Source organism: Argiope bruennichi, chromosome X1 (genome assembly GCF_947563725.1).
Source record: "Argiope bruennichi chromosome X1, qqArgBrue1.1, whole genome shotgun sequence".
Lineage (NCBI taxonomy): Eukaryota > Metazoa > Arthropoda > Arachnida > Araneae > Araneidae > Argiope > Argiope bruennichi.
Window position 1 is genome coordinate 9,436,626 of NC_079162.1, and position 19,733 is coordinate 9,456,358.

Consider the following 19,733-nt stretch of genomic DNA (forward strand, 5'->3'; position numbering starts at 1 on the left):
TCATATACTTAAGCATTCAGCGAGTGAATGATGGAAACATCCTAATATCTTCAATCGCAACAGACGGTCAGGCGACGAGATTTTGTCTGTGTCTGTGGGGATAAAACACTCGGTGCTTTTGAATATCCCCAGAACAAAAAAATCCGGTCAAGACAAATCTGGGGATCACAGTGGCCAAGAATCAGGCTCATCGTAACTTATCCAACGGTATGCACACATGACTCCTTGGTATCACACCATTTACCGGAGCTTAATCCGGGCACACATTTTATGATTTATAAAAGTGCTCATTTTAGTCTTCTCTGCAATAATTAAAAATTTATTGCGAGTGATTGGAATTTCAAATCTAAGGAATTATAAAATGAAAAAAGAATTATGATAGCTTCATATTGGCTTTGTAAAGTTGGAATAGCGTTGAATAAGAAATGCCGACATAAAGAATGGAAATGCCCACATACAAATGATGTTGCAATGTGGACAAAATTCAAACAAAGATTATAAATGAAGGAGAAAAAGTCAGGTCATAAAAACATTTCAAAAGAAATTCCAAATGTGAATTATTCTTTCAAATGTTGATATATTTCTATATAGAAAATATTTAGAAAGAAATTTATGACACTTTTTATTTCTTGAATTTTTATTTTCTAAAAGATAACACTCTACATTCTTAAGAGTAATACTGCAGTTTTATTTGTTGAAGGGATGTAACGTTTCAAGATTCTTATAAAGATTCGCAATTAAAATGACATTAAAGCATGAGCTGAAATCTCTCCTTTAAAATTTCATTCCCCTGCATAAATATTTCGCTGTTTTGCTTAATTTAACCAGTGCATTTGTTCTATTTTTTTGAAATAATGACTATTTTACACTAACTACTTTTTCGACATAATTTCAGCTCTAGTACCATGATGTGTAAATACCATCCTGCATTTTACATTCTCTAACGGCAATCTATTTAAAGCGGCCTTTTCAGAATTTACTTTGTGAAATAATGAAATCCTCACTATATAATTAGAGACTAAAAGCAGTTTGAGAAAGCTTAAGAATCTAAAATCTACTTCTTAAAGAACATATTATATACAAACTTTGAATTTTCCATAGATTGTCATTTGTAGAATGCTATCTACATTTAATATAGTGAAGAATTTCTATATCTTGATTAACATGATATAGATATCTTAGAGAAGGTTTTTCATCCTTCCATGGGCCGCAGAATATAACAGTTTTTATACATTTACAGGTAGAATTTACATGGATGTTTTATCCAATTACAAAATATCTTAATTTAATATCTTATTTTATAATATATATTTATATGCATGGAGTTGCTAAAAATAGACTCTGAATTAATAAAGGAATAATTGTGGAATGAAGGAAATTTAAAAATAGGTGCCAGCGTAAAATTGATTTCATTTACAATTTGCGCAGGTTTTGTGTTTTATTAAAGTTTAGTGTCAAGTCTTCCAGATCAATTGTAGTTTATAATATTTGACAGTGACCTTTTTGATAGCGATTTTCAACTAAATCCTGTCTCTTAAAATCCATTTTGAATTACAAAAATATTTTTGAATTAATTTTCTCTTTCATCAAATCTTGAAATGGACCTGAAAGGGAAACATTTTTGGAAACAACCGTAATATATCAAGCTTGGGATATTTTTGTCCAGAAATTATATATAAGAGTAAAACTTTATTTTCAACTTTCAACATGATGAAACAGATATTTGTTAATAAAATATTTCCTTTTTGAATTAAAAATATCATTATTAAATGTTTCGTCAAAAGACGGAAGGTTTGTAATAGTAAGAGACTTCGATCCAAATCTATTACCTGCCTAAATGCCTTTGACTTTCTGTTGAGAAATTTAGGTCAGGACATTTTAAAATCATAGGAAAATTGCTTTATACTCTTATTATATGTATAAACAATGTCAAATTCCTCTAATTTTAGGCAGATCACTGGCAAGAATTACCGTAGTGCCATTTTCTACTATCATCCAAATGATGAGTAATTTTTTTCCATCTGACATCGAACAAGAGAATATGTGAGCCAAATTATGTTTTGATACAGCTTCTATTTTGCCCCAGGTGATTCCTCGGCACTTCTTGTTCAATTGAAATCCTTCTGTATATTCTCTTTATTAAAATCAATGAGAAATAAATGTAAACTAAAATATCCTTAGCCCATGGAAGGATTACTTTCACTACAGAGGCCAATATTTTTACATAAACTTGGAAGTAGACAGCTAACATTATATAAATATAGAATTAAATAATCACTTAACAACCAGTAATACAATGTTTTGTTTTCCAGTATATATATTTGTATATAATGATGTATTCATTTAGCAACAAGAAAACGAAGAATTCAAGATTGGACTATAACTTCTTTAGATAAAATACTTGCGCTAAATATTAAAATTTTTAAAATAATTCTACATTTTGCTATCTTGATACTCTACTCTCTTTGCTATTTTTCTTTTCTGTAGAAACTTTTCATTACAACAAAACTGATATTTTTTTGATGTATCAACTAGAAGTTCTTAAACTGCTTTTTCTAACTCCACTCGATCCTCGAGGCTTGGTTAAGACTTCCTATGCATCAGTTGGACGAACGATGCATCTGTCGCTGATTCTACTTTCTTCCATCTTGAGGAAGCTCATTGAGATGTAGTTGCTCCTTCATCTCTCAGGGTTACACTTGATGGAACTACAAATAAAAAAATAAAATACGCTAGATCATTTGCTGTGGAAGAAAATTGTTTCCATTATTAGCTTCAATTTTATTGCTCGACTGTAAACTCCCACATTTTTTTTTAAATATGAACTAATGACTTCATTTTCCTATTAGCTTCGATCACAAACCTCGTGGATGCAAATTTATTTTTATTATCATTATCAGAATTTTTATGCCGGCGTCCTGGCATAGGGGTAGCGCGTCTTCCCCGTGATCTGGGCGTCCCGGGTTCGAGTCCCGGTTTGGGCAGGGTTGTTGTTCTATCTGTGAGATGTGTGAATGTGCCCTCCTGTAAAAAGGGGTTGTGCAAGCGAATGAATGATGCGTGAGTGGCAAAGTCGTACTCTTGGCCCTAGTTGGCGCTGCTATAAAAAAAATAAGAGACGTCCCCCTCAGGCTTAAATCGCTGTCTTCGTAACAGCGGGCTTGTCAGTGGCAGTGCCATAAGAAACAAACAAGAATTTTTATAGTTAATATCTTCTATGTCTACTGATTGCCTAAAGTTTAATGGTGGCTTGTTATCAAGGTTGTGTCATTGGATATGGAAGGCTAGAGACAATGTACACGGTTGCAGGAACGCTCCTATGATGGAGAAAAAAAAAGCCAACTTAGGTACCGGTCCTTATTATCTGACTAAGGTTGAATATATGAGGTCCATATCTAAGCAATCCTCCTGCAGCATCGAAATGGGCGAATATCTCATAATCAATTTATGACCGATGGAAAGGCCGTTAAAAACGCTAAGGAGAGAATAATTCACAGTTAAAGAAAGTGTTAATCATTCTCTCATTAGCGTTATTAACGGTCAAACTTCCTAATGAGTGAAGAATTGATTACCGCAGATAAAAATTTAAGAAAAATATATTCATTGGTGAAAAGGTATAGTAGAAGGCGGAAAATGTCCCGCGAAAATACATATTTTTCTAATAATAGACTGATAAACATTTTTCAGTTTTGTATACTTAAGAATTTTGAAATAATTTACACTCCCTTGACCCAATAAAAGATGCTGTTAAATTTTTTATCGAGTCTTAAAATAATATTAAAATTAAGCTATAACACATTTTATTTATCTACAGTGTTATCGCATGTTCATGTTTAAAATATAATGATTTTACATCTATTATTGTTTCATGACTTATTTCAAGAATTTTTTGTTAATATTTAAGAAAAGCAGCTCATTATTATTACGTGTAACACAAATCGATAACGTTAATTTTTTCAAAATTCTCGAATTTGAATACTTTAAATATATTTTTCAATGTGTTTGTCTGCAAGCTCTATTGAGTAAATGCTGCATCTAAAATATTCTGGTCTGATTGCATCGATAATATTTTCGTAACATACTTTTTTAACACTCTTTGAACACCTGAGTGAAGTAAATGGAATGTACTTTGAACAAATGTTGTGATTAAATGAGTTTTGTCTTTTTTCTTGATGCGCTGCCTTTTCGCCTCGAGGTCGAAATTTGAATAATTAATTTTTATTACAGATTTCTTCTTCCTACAACCAAAATAACGTATATACTATTAACAAAATACGTCCACTAGAGAAGTTTGGATAGGGTAATTTTAATTATAGCGCGAATTCAAACTTGAATGTGAAATCAATTATCTCTTTATTATCTATGAAGCCCCATACAATCAATTCCAAAAAGTAATTATCCTGAGGGAATCGAATAGCCTTCCAATATATAGGGTGGTTATAGTTAAAGTTACCTTGTTTAGACCTACGTGGTGTCCGCTCTAGAGGAAGGATGTCGAAGAAACTTGATATTTAGGTTGTATGGATCATGGGAAAAAGAAATCTGCAATAAAAAATAATTTAAATTTCGGCCGATAGATAGCGGTTTTCCTATACGATAAAGGCCGTTATGCAAATTTAGAGTAATTTAAAAACCCAGTACTCATTGCCGCAAAATCATTCTTCCCCATGTGGTTAGAGAAGAAAGGAAGAGCTTTACTAATAAAGTTGTTTTATTTGAACAGCAGTAATTTGTCAGCTGCATTACGAGAATATCGGCGCTTGAAAGACTTACGGAGAGGGCCTATGATCAAGCAGTCTCTGAAAAAGATGATTATTAAATTTGAAGAGATTGGAGAGTTGCGCATGATACAACGAAGAGGACGGAAACGGATTTCAAATGAAATTGCGGAAGAAGTCGCTCTTGCCGAAAGAATGTCCGATTCGTAATATTCTTCATCAAGTACTCGAGCGGTGGCACGTGATTTGTCCCTCCCTTAGTCTACAGTATGAAAGGTTCTTCAATCCTTTGTAAAGTAGTATCCATACAAGATCCATCATGTGCAAGCACTGAATCCTGCAGACGCGGAGAAACGAAATCAATTTGCTAGATTTTTTTTTTATAGCCGTTGAAAATTCATGGCTTTGGAACATTTTGTGATCGGACGAGGCTCATTTTACCCTAGACGGAGCAGTTATTACTCAGAACAGTCGCATATAGGGTACTGCCAGTCCGAATGATGTGCATGAACAGTCTCTATATCCTGATTACATTACTGCATGGTGTAGTGTTACTGCTGATTTCATTTTTTTTTTTTGAGGAGAACACTTCTCATGGCCCTTAAAGGTGTTCCGTTACGGCTGCCCGTTACCGCGACTTTCTTCAGCAGCAAGTCATTCCTACGTTACAAGAACGAGAATGTTTAGGGACTACTGTCTTCATACAAGATGGTGCACCACCTCACATTGCTCGCTCAGCGACGGCATTGCTTCGTGCCTACTTTGAATATCAACGGGTAATTTCAAGAAGTTTTCCGACTGCCTGGCCTTTGCGTTCTCCGGACTTGAATCCCTGTGATTTCTAGTTGTGGGGATTCCTGAAAGATCGTGTCTGTAGAGGAAGCATACGGACTCTGCATGAAATGAAAGCAATCATAACACGTCATGTTGCTGCAATTGATAGAGAAACCCTTCGTGCCACTGTTGAACATGCCCTAACACGCTTTGAACATGTGCTTGACGTAAATAGAATGCACATTGAACATATATTGTAATTAAATAAAGTTTTTAAGTTCCAAATTGTGTCTTTTGTTTTTCATGCACCACCTTCTCACCTGGCGGTTGAAATTTGAACTATTTTTTTATTGTAGATTTCTGTTTCCCATGATTCATACAATCTAAGTGTCAAGTTTCTTCGACATCCTTCGACTATAGCGGACACCACGTAGGTCTAAATAGGGTAACTTTAATTATAACCACCCTGTATATCTTCCATTGGCACATTTAATAAAGAAACCAAATAATTGGCTCCAGTCGGGGTTAGATGCTATTCAGATTACTGTCATTGTATTTATAGATTTAGTTTTAAAAACATTTAGCATAAATGTATTGAGGAAATGATATCGAAAGCGTCGTTTGCCTCCCTTCTATTTCTTAATTTTGAATAAAAATGGCTTTCACTTAACGGGTAGTTCAATTAACTTTACAACTATATTTTGCACAACGCTATTTTTTGAAAAAGTAAAATTGTGGAAATATTTTACTTCAGGTGAAGAAACTAATACCTCTTTCATGATGCCCTTAATTCTCTGCCAGCACTAGGACGGAGTAAAATGTGCTATGAATATCAAATTACAGTTCCGTGCGACATACAATGACAGATCCTTTTAAAGAGGAAACTTGGACCCCGTAATTGTCGTAGGCCAGCGTTTTATTTTATGGAAAATAAGCTTCAATTTTCTGAATCGAGAAGTTTTAACACGCAAGATATCGTGTTGTTATATCTCGTTAATATTAATATTTTAGAAAACGTAAAGTCTTTATTCATCTTATTTGTAACAAAATAATCGTTTGCGCACCTACATCTTGTGTTTAGAATTTATTAGTTGGCATAACTATGTTATTACCTTACTGAATATGTTTACTTACGAATCAATTCAATATATTTTTCCATAACTTCTAGTTGATGAATCAATACTCTTGAAATGTGGCCCTTTAATGCTATGAACGTTAATTTATCATAACAGAGATAGGGAAATTTACTGAATGATTTTAATATACTTGAAACTCTGTTGCTGTTACTAATCCCCTTGATCAAGACTAACAAATCAAGTTCATAAATTACGTGGTAAGAGTAATATCTAATCTTAGTCAAAGCGACTTTGGGTACCCTAGATAGAAAAAGTCTGATTTTAACTCCAGGAAAGGGGGTTGCTTTCCTACACGATTAGAGGGAATTGGCCTACATTTGCGTTACTCTTCGAAAGAACCCTCCAGCAAGCAGCAAATATTTGATAGATTGCCAATCGATCAACCAATGTTTGAATAATGCTAATTCATATGAAAGCTGTGAATAAAACTAAAATCCTTCTTTCCCAACTGATGTTCTAAAAATATTAGAGTCTTAGACCATAAAGTCATTGTTGGACTTTCCCCATACAATTAATAAGTAATATTATGGCAATTAGCTGGGTCGAATAAACCTATTGGCATAGATACCTACATTTTTTCCAAGCTAGGGTTTATGTGAGATGCAATGCGAATGAAGAACAGTTATTTATTAAGCCTTCCACTTAGATCTTCTTTTTTAAGTTATTAGCCAAGCAAATTAATATCTTTCCAGTTTTTATTATTATAAGTCTATAATTCAATAATTATAAGTCACACACTTATAATTATTCTTAAGAACTCAAAGTATAATTATAAAATAAATATAAATCATTGATTTGGAAGAAGAAATACACTATGCAAAAAGCAACAATTTTACATTGAAATTTTACATATTTAAAGGTATTTTCTAGCCGAAAACAGGACTTTCGCAGATTTGAGAAATTAATCCGGATGCTCTCTGCTGTGAATATTAAAACTGAAATTGCTACATTTTCTCTCTAAGAAATGTACATAATTTGAAATTTACCAGTAAAAGAAAAGTACAGTGGCCTGTTTCTTCTACGATATCATGAGAAAAATTAAAGGGCTTAGAAAAATTCTATGATATAAAGGCAGTTAAATAAAGAAAATGTTTTGCGAAGAATATAAAATGCTCTTATTTTACATAAAATCTCTCTCTGATTATCGCTAAATCTAATATATGAAATTTATCCTTGAAAAATATGCGAAAAAATAAAAAAGATTGAGATACCGTTTAAACAGAGCCTGTCCGTACCCTCCCGTTTTCTCCGTTTGGCTCTCCAGTGATCGACATTCGAACTTTTGATTTCATGGCATCAAGCAAGCTCATCTAAAAAAAAAAAGATTCATTTCAGAAAAAGAGAAAGTCGGTGCAGTTTGGATTCAAATGTCTATTCCTGTCGTTATAGAATGAATTTCTTTTCATGCATAATCCATGCAGATTGCGATTATGATAACATCTGATCTGAATTATTTTCTATCGAATCATATTCAAAATTTGCTTTTCCTAAATATAATAAATGCAGAAAAAGATAAAAGCACATTCCATCACTTTCCAATATTTGCTTATTGCATTTCACTTCATAAAATGGATTATGATAATTGTAAATTAACATAAGTTAATCTCACATTTAAAACCAATTATCGCATTATTTCATACAATTTTTAAACTACACAATATGAAGAATTCAATTGCATCGATTGTCTCTTTCTCTATAAATACATTTCTTTATAAATCTAAGATAGAACACTTGTTATTTTAGAGAAAAGTTGAGATCATGAGCCTCACAATATTAATATTTGTTTTACCAACTTACACTGATTAACAGCTAACAACTGAGAGAAAGAATAACCCTTATGTAGATGCGAACTTGGGGGCCGGGATAGTCTGGTTGGCAGGGCGCTGGATTCGCATCCCTCAGGCTGTGAGCCCGAACCCCGCCGGCCGAAAAACCCCGCGCATGTGGCGACTGTTGCACGCATAAATCTGTCATGGCCACAAAATCCTCAAAACCAAGACAATACCACTGGGGGCACTGGATCAGATGCGATCGTTCTCTGATTCAGGCCTAAATTATGATTTGTAATGAATGAATGAAGTCCGCCCCGTGAAAAGGGTTGTGGTGCATGAGTAGCTAAGTCGTGCTCTTAGCCTCAGATGGCGCTACTGAAAAACAAAAGACGCCAAAAACTATCGGCTTAAGATCGCTGACCTCGTCAACGGGCTTGTCTATAACAAGTGCCATAAGAAACAACAACATGCGAACTTAAAAATGCATGTATGATTTGTATATATTCCTTCTGTGCCTATGAAGCGCCGATCACTAAACACGAAAGGATTACAATAAAAAGTATATACAGTTAGCAAAAAGAATACTTCCCATATTCAAAAGGTTCTCACTACAGAGAGCTACTTGTCCCAACATTAGTATTGAAATCCTCTGTGGGCACAGGAACTCAATCAGAAGTGCAATATTCTCATCTTTATTAAATGCATTCCTTCCTAAAGACCTTGGGGAACAATGAATTACTTTCGTCATTTACTTAATAAAGTAAACTTCTTGATCGGAATGATGCGATAAATATCAAATCCTCTACTACAGTATATTAGGACGGGGCATTCTGTTAAATCAAATATTTGGTATTCAAATATCGCTTTCAAAGAGACAACTTTATTCAGATTTATACTTATCTCATTATTCTGCAAATAATTTTCTTCCTCTTGTGAAGGTTTTTATTGATCAGTCTATTTCAATGTAGAAGTCATCAGTGCAACGAAAAAAATCGATTTGAGTAGGTAGAAAAACTGAGAATTCATTATTTGAACACTTGCATCCTCAGGTGATAACAATACATTGCTCGATATTTCCTTCGATTTAGTATTAAAAGGGACACTTCACAAGGATATTTAATAATGCATATTGAGTTTATTTATCATATGCTCAATTCACACAGACATCACTTTCATCCAAATGATCAGTTCCATTCGATTAAGCATGTATGGTGAGGATGCTATATTTTTTTACAATGTTTATTCTCTAATGATTTTCATATCTAAAAAAATTCTAATTTTTAGAATAAAAATAAACTGGAATAGTCTTCTTGAAGCTTTCCCGCATCAAAACTGAGCCAAACCTTGAACCCATTCCCGTACGAGAGTCTTTTGGGCTTCGGAGTATAAAGAGAAAGGCGCCATTTGGATGTCTAAAGACTGAATCCAAAAAAGACATTTGTTGTGTCAAGGTTCTATAATAAATTTCATCTATCTCACTTGTTGTATTATAAAATTACAGTTGGTAGATAGGGTTGAACATTTCATACAAATCTTTACCTTAAATTCAGAAACTAACTTTATTCATTTTCTAACTATCTTGTTCACTTCTTTTGAGATTGACTGACAAACTTCTTGGGAATGGATTTCATTCAAAATTGAATGAAAATCTACACATTGAGTATTAAAATCATATATTAAATGACATTTGTCAAGCTCAACCATTTTTTCAATGAACGTATTCATAGGTAAAAGCAGATATAATTACAAAAATATGTCTTTCAGACTCTGGAAAGTCCAAAATGAGGATATTATTGGAATCCGGTGGTCGAATATTTTATAGATTACAATATTTTAAAAATCAGAAAAAGTGGAATGCATCTGGGATAATAAGGCCTCCAAATACTTTAACATCTCATATTCTACAAGTCAAATGTTGCATTTGGCATTCCAGCAAAAAATGTAGGTTTTATAAAGTGTAATGAAATTTAAATTGTAATTTATGCCCTCGCCTACCTCTGTAAATTTTGTATTACTTTAATACATTCTTTGAATTTTTAACTACCATTCGTGATTTTTTTTTTTTCGCTTAGAGAAAAAAAAGTGGAAGGTCATTTCAATAATGTAGACACTGCTGCATTTGTAACGTCATTCATTTGAAGAGAATTGAAACATTCAAATCACTGCACCTAAATGGTGCTCATTTGTGAATAACGGTATTTTCTGTAGATAAAATAGTCTTTTTAAAACTATTATCTTTTAACTTTTCATTTTAATAGAATTGCTTTAATGAGATGTTGCAGATTTGATTGTCTCGAAAAAGAAAACCACAAAAATATTTTTCTTCTATGTCTATCTTTTTTTCATACGCTCTTTATTATGCGCAATTGTTGAAAAGTAAAAATTAAATAATCCACTCAACTGATAGCAGCATCCTTATGAAATCAACAATAACATAAACATGAAAGCATTATGCCTGGAGAGAAATAACCCATGAAATTATTGTTTTCGATCCATGGGTACATTCAAAACGCAATTTTCTATATGTATAACACCTCGATGCATGCGCATGAATATATAGTAATATACATAATGTATGGCTGAAGAATAATAAGGAATCGCAGGATAATAAAGTGGAGTTTCAGACATTCTGTAAGGACATTTTTGTACATTGTATTGTTTGCACCTGCATTTTGAAGACAGTTATAATGGATCCTTAATATTACACAGCCGTCATCATCTGGCTGAAAACTTGGATCATCTTTAGATAAGGCATTTTTAACAAATATTATCCCGATAACACTAACGCCCATCAGATACATCTAACTTAACATTTCTTTTAGTTAAATAATAATATGTCCATCCATTTTGATGCTGTGTGTGTGTGTGTGTGTGCGCGCGCGCGCGTGTGTGTGTCTAAACATAATTTTGAAGATGCGTGGTCGAAAAGACGAAACTTTTGAAATTTTAACTTTGATTTATTTTAAACGGGATGCATATTATGTACAATGAAAACGATAAGACAATGTTTCAGTCTATGTCGCGACACAAGCGCAAAAGAGAGAGAGATTTGTCCCTGATTTTATCACGAGATTTTGATTCTTATAGTAAAATCTTTCTTTTTTGATTCTCATTTTGAGACATTTCTTTGTCATATGTCGACTTAGGCAAGGGAATACCATCTTTTTAAAAAGAAGCATAGCTATTAAGGACTTGTATCCCTTCTCCCCTGTCATGAAAATCACGGAGTCCGCAATTTTCTTAAGCTCGTGTTAGAAATAATTAAATAAAAAAGTAGGAATTGGATCAGGAAATAGGAGAATATTTTTGAATAGCATAGGCTAATTTAAGATAAAAATTAGGATATTAATTAGGATTTAAATTAAATTAAGAGATTGATTACACACACACACACATATATATATATAGCATTTTATGTCATTTAATAAGTGTGCAGAAGTTAGTCATAAATTAAATCCTAGAATCTTAAAACTAAAAGCGATTTATTCTGTGTTTTAATTCACAAGATTAATTAGCGAGTGATTTTTGCTACTAAAAGTCTTCTAAAAACTTCAGTTATTTTATTTTCTGCATCTGGTTTTATATTCTTTATATACTTTTTATAGGACTTTTTTTATGATTCCAGTCAGCTATTTTAAGACAAGATTAGGCATGTATTATTTTTTTTCTAAAGTCTTAGTAGCTTTTTTTTCTTTACTAATGGTTGTACAGGCAGTCTTTATTGCCTATGCTCTATCTTCTAAGCAAGACTATTAAATATTTTATATGACTTTAAAGTTATTTTTTATTTGAAGCAAAACGTAAATAATCTGGCTTTACATATCCATTATTAGGTAGAAAAGTTACACAGTTCCTTCCCAAAGTACTTTTCCTTGGATTCTGCATCTGATCCATTGTTTCTTATTTTCTGAAAGCAGCCATTTGATTGATGTAACCGAAATTTTCTCTTTGAGTAGTCATCTGTACCATTCACGTTACTTCTTTGCGCCATCAAAACTGTTTGAAATTCTTCTGGGGTCCTTTTTCAGGAAGACAATGAGCATAACCAACTTTTCTCTCTTTTTAAAAATAAATTGAAAAATCTAAGAGATTGTGCTTGGATAGAAATAAGAAGCTCCAAATTTTCTAACCAATAAATTAATAAACCCTATAAAATAAGCAGTAAACGATGATTTAAACGATCATAGAATTTTCTTACGAGTAATAATCAAATAATGTGGCGATTCATCCGTACATTTTAAGATAAGCATATGTCATGCCAAATTGCAGAATATTTGGAAGTGTGAACATTATTAAAATCATCCTTCTGAATATCTTATTATGTGTTGGAAGATGGATTTTATAGATTGGTCTCTAAATTAAGTGTTAACTGGGTGCTACTTCTCAATAACAATATTTATATTATTGAAAAGTTTTATGCATTGTATTGAGAGCATTATCAGACTGTTTGTTATCTCAGATTACTTTAGAATCTAATATATACGAAATTGTTCTTGATCTTGAAAGTAGTATGGATTAGTTTTTCTTTAAACAAAAAAATGAATGAAATTCTAATAAGTTTTTTTTCTTTTATTTTTTTTTTTGCTTAATCTTATGAGAATAATCAACAAAGTATATTTTATTGCCACAATGGAGCAAGTAAAATATAAGTAAAATTTTATTTCATGAATAGAAAGAATCAAATTAAAACTTTAATTACTACTGAAACTACTAAAAGTAATTCCTTATACTGAAAGATCGGTATATTATTATGGTACAACCAGATTTTAAAGAATTCGGACAACAATTGCAGCTTGCAGCTGATTGTGTGTCGTTTTGTATGAATAATGAAAACAGATCCAATAAGCATATAAAATTAAACATTACGCAATACATAATGCAATGGTTGATTTTTGAAAATACAATCTCCAATACTTTGCGAAAACAGCCACGTTTCAAATTGTGTCTTACTGCTCTCGTTGAATGCATCTGGAATAGTTTCTGATACTGCACCATTCATCTGCGGTATCAGAATCTGCATCAAGGAGGTGTCACTTTTTAAATGAATAAGACAACAATCCAAGAATGGAAAGGAATAAAATTTTATTCAGAAAAAAATTCGGCATTAAACAGAGGCCTGGCGGGCTGATATGACTTTCAGCTGACTGATGTCCTGAAAGAGATATTGGAATATGTATTATGATATTCTCTGCGGCTTCTCAAGAAAATTTATTGCTGCCTTAAAATGATATCATGGAAAAGAATAAAATTAAATTAAACAGAAAAATGCAAAAAATAAATTACGCCGTGCTTTTTCAAAAGTATGCGTAAGGAATCGTACTCTGATTCCCTTAAATTAAAAGAAATATTCCCAAAAGGGCAATAACTCGTTGAAAATAATATGTTTCTTTATACTGTAACTTTAAATTGTACTTTAAATACTGTAAATTATACTTTATACTGTATTCAGTAAAAAAGCTAATAAATGCACAGGTACTCAAAACACTGTCACTACAAATGGAATTCTCCATCTGCTGTTAGCATAAAAATGCGTCTTTAAAAGTAGAAAGATAAGGTAATATTTTCAGGCTCAGTTTGATTTTATGCATCCTATCGGTTTTCTGTGCATAATCAATAGAATTCAACTGTCATTTTTTTCTTCTGATTCTTGTTCATTTATAGGCACCAGTGCTTGCAAGCAGAAACAGTGATCACATTCATCTTCTCTTTAAATTACTTTGTCCTGAAGCCGTAAAGAGATTAATAAATTATAACAATGATTGGAATGAATTCATTTGGTGCTAAATATAATTTTGTGTATTATTTATTATTTGCTGAATATAAGTAGTAATAAGTTGAATATAAGTAAAAAGTATATGAAAATTATTCATCATTTGTTATTCTTTTAAAGCCCCTGCCAAGCTTTTTTAAGTCTGCCACAGTGTCCACCTTCTATATTCAACCGCTTTCGTGCATGAACGCAATGACATTACCATTAGAACCGGGCCTGTTAGAAGGAAATGAGAATCAGTTAACTTTCCCAGGCACATATAAAAGTTTTAAAGAGTATATCGATTTTTTGCCCTGACACTGGCGTCCAAAAATTAACGGGATTGCCACTCAAATCTGAAAAAATAGACTCTGTTTTATCCCTGTATGTATATGCAATACAAGAGAAATGCACGAACATCATTCATCAGCTAGTTATAATGGAATAACTATACTGCATAGTTTAATGAGTGACAAAAGCAAGGTTCTTCAATAGATGTGGATTTAAACAAGGTACAGTTTTTAAAACAGTAACACTTTTGGACATTCATACATATTTTTATAGTTTTCTTCACAAATATAAAACACATTGCTAGAAAGGTTCTTTTTTTCAGTTTCAGTAGCTCCACTAGAAATCGAGTAATTTGTAGTCATTATTCCAATATCGGTATTTTTTTTTTCTCAGCCTCGAATTCTTAGGATTATCAAGCTTATGCTCTTGACAATGTTTATCATTAACAGTTTAACAAGCCTTAAACGATTTTCATATAAGAAAGGCGCCATTGGTTCAGATGCCTTAACTTTCCAAAGAAATGGTTGACGAATATTACCAATATAACAGGAGTTAATTTTCGAATCAATTTATCTTGACAAGCATTTATAATATTATCACTCGCTGCAGATCTAAGAAAAGTTTTTTTTTTTTTTTTTTATTTATTTAAATCTATGTATTTCTTTATATTGTCAAAAAACTTTACAGCACTTTCGCAAATACTGATATTTTCTACCCAATGAAAGGAATAAAAATTGAATTAAAAATTCAGAAAAACTAGTAATTTCCAAGAAATCAGCGCGTCTAGCTGGATTATCTTTAAATATAAGTTAGGATAAGACATAAAAGTCAGGATTCATATTTTTATCCATCTACGTGTATTAAATACGGATTTTGAACAGCTCATTGTTTCAAAAATTTCTCTAATCCAATCTGAATAAGCTAACAATTATTAAAATAATAAACTATTCAATAAAACTAACGTGTGAGTGACTATAACACCACTGCGATGCTTCCACAGACTGAATGTTGCTATAACCGCCAAACAAATTTAATCTATTCACTGACGCAGATATAACAGTCTCGCGCATCCTCATTAGCTGCAATCAGGAAATCAGCTGTCGTTGAACTCGAAATAAGATTGATCTGAATAGGGGGGGGGGAAGGAGTAGAAAAGGGGTGAGTTTCCGTCATTACACGGCCGTGCTATGGCTATGGTCTTTCTTATTCTTGCAATGTTCAGAGATCACCATGTTTAGATGGAAAAAAAGAATTAAAAAAAAACTTAAAATTCCCTGTATTTTCCCAGTGCCGTGGAAACCCTGAATCAAGCAAATAACGAAGAAAATCTACGTTGGAGTGGCGGGAAACGTGATATGCGAATATAAAACGGTAATAAAATAAGAAAAAAAAATGAGAGAAAGTGATTATAATCACTATTTTAAAACAAAGAAAAAACTGGTCATAAAAGAAGTTTTTATTTTAGGGGGAAACAAAGGAAATAAAAACGTGGTGATATACCTAGCTGTGATGATTTCTAACATCTAGGTACACTGCACAGTGATTCCCCAAACTTTCTACGGCATTGTGGATAAGTTATGGACTCAAAAGAGTTCCAAATGTCACAAAGAGCTCTTTTCAGCTCCAGAACGAAGCTTAGTAAGTACCGAAGGGCTTCAAGTTGTTTCCCAAGCATACTATACACATTCTCCATAAGATTCAAATCGGGTCAATGAGCAGGTCATTATATGTATTCGATATTTTCCATTTCAAGGAATACGTCGATCGGACTCACACGGTGACAAAGTGGGCTACGACACTTAAATAAGAGATCAGAACCGACAGAATCTGGAAATAAGTGCACATAAGGCTCCAGAACTTCATATCTGCATCTTTTAGCAGTGATAGACCTCGTTCCCAAGGTATGGAGGTCTGATAGGCCGTTTAGTATAATGCTTGCCCTTTCGTTGGAAAACAAAGTTTTTAAGTGATGTTTCCCTGAAAAAAAGTTTCATGTTCTCGCCAAACGATCAGCCGATAAGAACCAGTGTTCAGACTAGATTCCTCACTGTACATCACACAGTCTCACTATCTCAAACTCCAGGATTGATGTATAAAACTCCAATTTAAGCGAGCATGTTTATATGTAGAAAATGCAAACTGCTGAGCATCTAACATAAAGCCTAACCAAACTGAAGTTTGCTGTAAACAGTTTGTTTGGAAATTCGTATACATGGGGGCGACTGGGGGCATTGAACACAGTTGTCTGACGCAGCTTCACTTTGGAATGCTTGTTTATATGCATTCCAAAGTGCACAGGTGCTTCGCGTATGCAGACATTTGCTGCAATGTTATTTTTAAATAGAAAGTTTCACCTTCAACAGATAATTCTCCGCAAGTTATTTCGGATACTCAATACATACTCACATTCCTATGCATTTTACGAAATTGGACTTCTGTGCAGTAGTGTACATTCCCTTGTAATTTGTTACTAGCCGTATAGGTGCAGCCATTTCTGGGCTCATTGGTTTGGAATATAATAAATTAGACCTGAATAGCAGTCGTTTGGAACTCTCTTATTATAAAATAGCAGAGCAATATGTTAACTTAAAACCGGCAGTGAAACTCAGTAGCTTTTAGACAGTAAAATCAGTATTACGAGGAAGCTTGAGAAAAGTTTTGAGTTTTTGTTAATGCGATTTTTTTTTAATTTTTATTTATTTATTTTTTTTACTTCAAATATTCAAAAATAATACTTTCCTTTCTTTTTATTCGTTTGAATTAAAATGTCTGACAGTGAGTTGGATGACTTCTTTCTAAAATATTAGGATCAGGTTTTCTCCATACTGGATCTTATATTTACATTTTATATTTTCTAACTTTTCTATTACTGCAATAATTGTTTTAATTGCAAACAATGCTGATCCTTTCCTCCACTCACTGTAAACTGCTATCGTGTTAAAAAATGTATGGTAGTTCTACATTTTCATCAGAATTTAAAAGTTAAAAACCTTTCAGAAACCCTGATCCAGAGCATTAGATTATAAAAATGCAGTTGTTTACATGAATGAATTAATTTTGTTATATTATTATATAGTGTTGGGGTGAATGAGTTCGATGATGTCTTGTTAAATTATACGTAGAGAAAATTAAAAACGTATGTAAAAATTATTAATTCAACTAATCCTACTAAAATAATTGTTATTTTAATAAAAGGGCGCCCTCTTTTGCATGTCAATTTTTTTAATATTAATTTACTTTCTTACAATTTGAATTGTAAATAGAGTTCGAAAACATTATAATCAATTAAGTTTGGTCAAGCCACATTACGTTTGTTTCTACTATTCATAACTACTCTACTTCAAAATGTTGCAGCAGATATGTTCAATTATAATCTCACTTTTGATCGTCTGGCTTCAATTCGAGCTTTGTAGCAGAACTCCATCAATGCGACTAGCATGGCTAGGATTAATCCACCTATAAGGATGTAAAAGCATCCTGCAACATTGCTCAAAGTTAATTCGTTTTGTGTAGACTCCTGGAAAAAAAAGTCAATGAAATATGTTAATTGATTTACTTTTGCAAATATCAAAATATATTGATGATAGTTACATTAATGAAAATAATAAAATGAACTCATAATGAAATTTATCCATGCTCACATTATATTAATAAAATGCAAAACATCAATTTATTTTGAAAATTTATTTTGCATCTTTCAGACATGGCATCATTTCTCAACGAATAACAATGTAGAATTAAATATTAAAATGAACCCTAGAAAGCAGGTTTTTTTATTTCTTCATTTCACAAGGGCGAATAAATAATTCTTTTTGCTTTTCATTTAAATCTAGGGCTGTAATGTTAGCATCACTGGGTTTAATTTTTAATTTTTCAACTTTCCATTTCAAGCAGATTCATTTGATCATTGTAACTGAATCAGAAACTGTATAAGGGAATTTATTCGATGGTGATATTACAGAATTTACTTCCACGTATACAAACTTCTGGAAAGATAAGCAACTCAGATTAAACAGCAATGCATGAACTGAAGCACAACTGTAATAGTTTGTAATATCTTGATCAAGATTGATCAAATAAGAGAGGAGCGTAATAAAACAATTCTTATACTTACATGTACAAAAAAAACTTGTTCTCATCTAGGTTAATATTACTGACAAAAATCAAATAGCAGTTCAATCACACAAAATACTTCCTCGATCAAATCGGGGGAAAAAGTCACCAAAAAACCGCCAGCCGGCTGTTAACTCTAATCGGTTTCCCCAGGGCCACTGCAGAAATCCACCGATCTTCATCGGAATCGGATCTTCATCATGAATCACACGAAGCTTTTCAAAAAATCAGAAACAACTTCTCCGAAAACTGACGTCTATTAGAAGCCTTTGACTCCTCTCCTCTGAGGAAAAATATCTCATTTTATTTCCCTCAGATATCCGCCTCTGATTTCTCATTGGTGAACTTGAGTTCTCTATTACCCAATAGCTGCTAAGCAACGCTTCCTCAATGGTCTCAACTCTATCGAGGGAGTGTCTGTTAAAGATCCATCTTTGTGGCTGACTGCCTCTTCAGCGTATATTAATTATAATCAATTCGCAGCTAACACGGGCTGAAGTGTACCTGGGTTTGACACTTAATTGCAACGGCTGTTCGTGATTCATTGTTTTTGATGACTTGAGGAGTTTCTTGATAAGAGAAAAAATGTTTAGCATCTGAATGTTTTAACGTTCCTCTCCCTTCAAGAAATGAAGGATCTATTTGAGAAGATAGGACACACAACTGTGTTTCCACACCTGGATAGTAACAAATGATCAGATACAATGACTTTCCTAGTGAAAGATTGAAATCTGGAGGTCCGTATACCCTTAGCTATGCGTGGGAAAACGGGAGATGCTACATCTGGTCTGAATGCCAGTTAACATATGCGGGAAGAAGGAAAACGTTACAAGGTTAAAGGAAACAAATGAAACGTCCTCGTTATTCCGTCATTCAATAAACCTCCCTTGAAATAGTATGAGTTTATGAAAACCTCTGTAATTAATTTTTTTATCAAGGTTTTTCTGACCGAACGTCTCCTTCTAATTCATTAAAATTATTTTTCCGACTCTGCATCGCGATTCCTTTTTGAATAAACTACTACTTCCTAGAATTTGTGCACGCTATTGTGAATTGAAAGGTATATTATCATATAAAAGTCATTTTAAACAAAATATTTAATATTTTTAAAAAATAAAATCGATATAAATTAATGAAATAGGTAAAGCCGATTTTGCTATATAATTTTATTAATTAAATT

General features: G+C 32.7%; 1 protein-coding gene across 2 annotated transcripts in view; it reads right to left on the reverse strand.

Annotated features, from left to right (window-relative positions):
- Nucleotides 1–685: 685 nt before the first annotated feature.
- Nucleotides 686–19,733, reverse strand: part of LOC129958974 (glutamate receptor 1-like) — a 210,457-nt gene continuing 191,409 nt past the window's right edge. The window contains exons 14-16 of one of the 2 annotated variants that reach the window (XM_056071734.1): nucleotides 17,820–17,957; nucleotides 7,840–7,938; nucleotides 686–2,708 (exon numbers count right to left, since the gene is read on the reverse strand). In XM_056071734.1, coding sequence (XP_055927709.1) covers nucleotides 7,843–7,938; nucleotides 17,820–17,957 — 234 coding nt within the window. In that variant the 3' untranslated portion in view covers nucleotides 686–2,708; nucleotides 7,840–7,842. Of the gene's footprint in view, nucleotides 2,709–7,839; nucleotides 7,939–13,471; nucleotides 13,553–17,819; nucleotides 17,958–19,733 lie in introns of those variants that run through there. The other variant, XM_056071735.1, reaches the window with a different exon arrangement.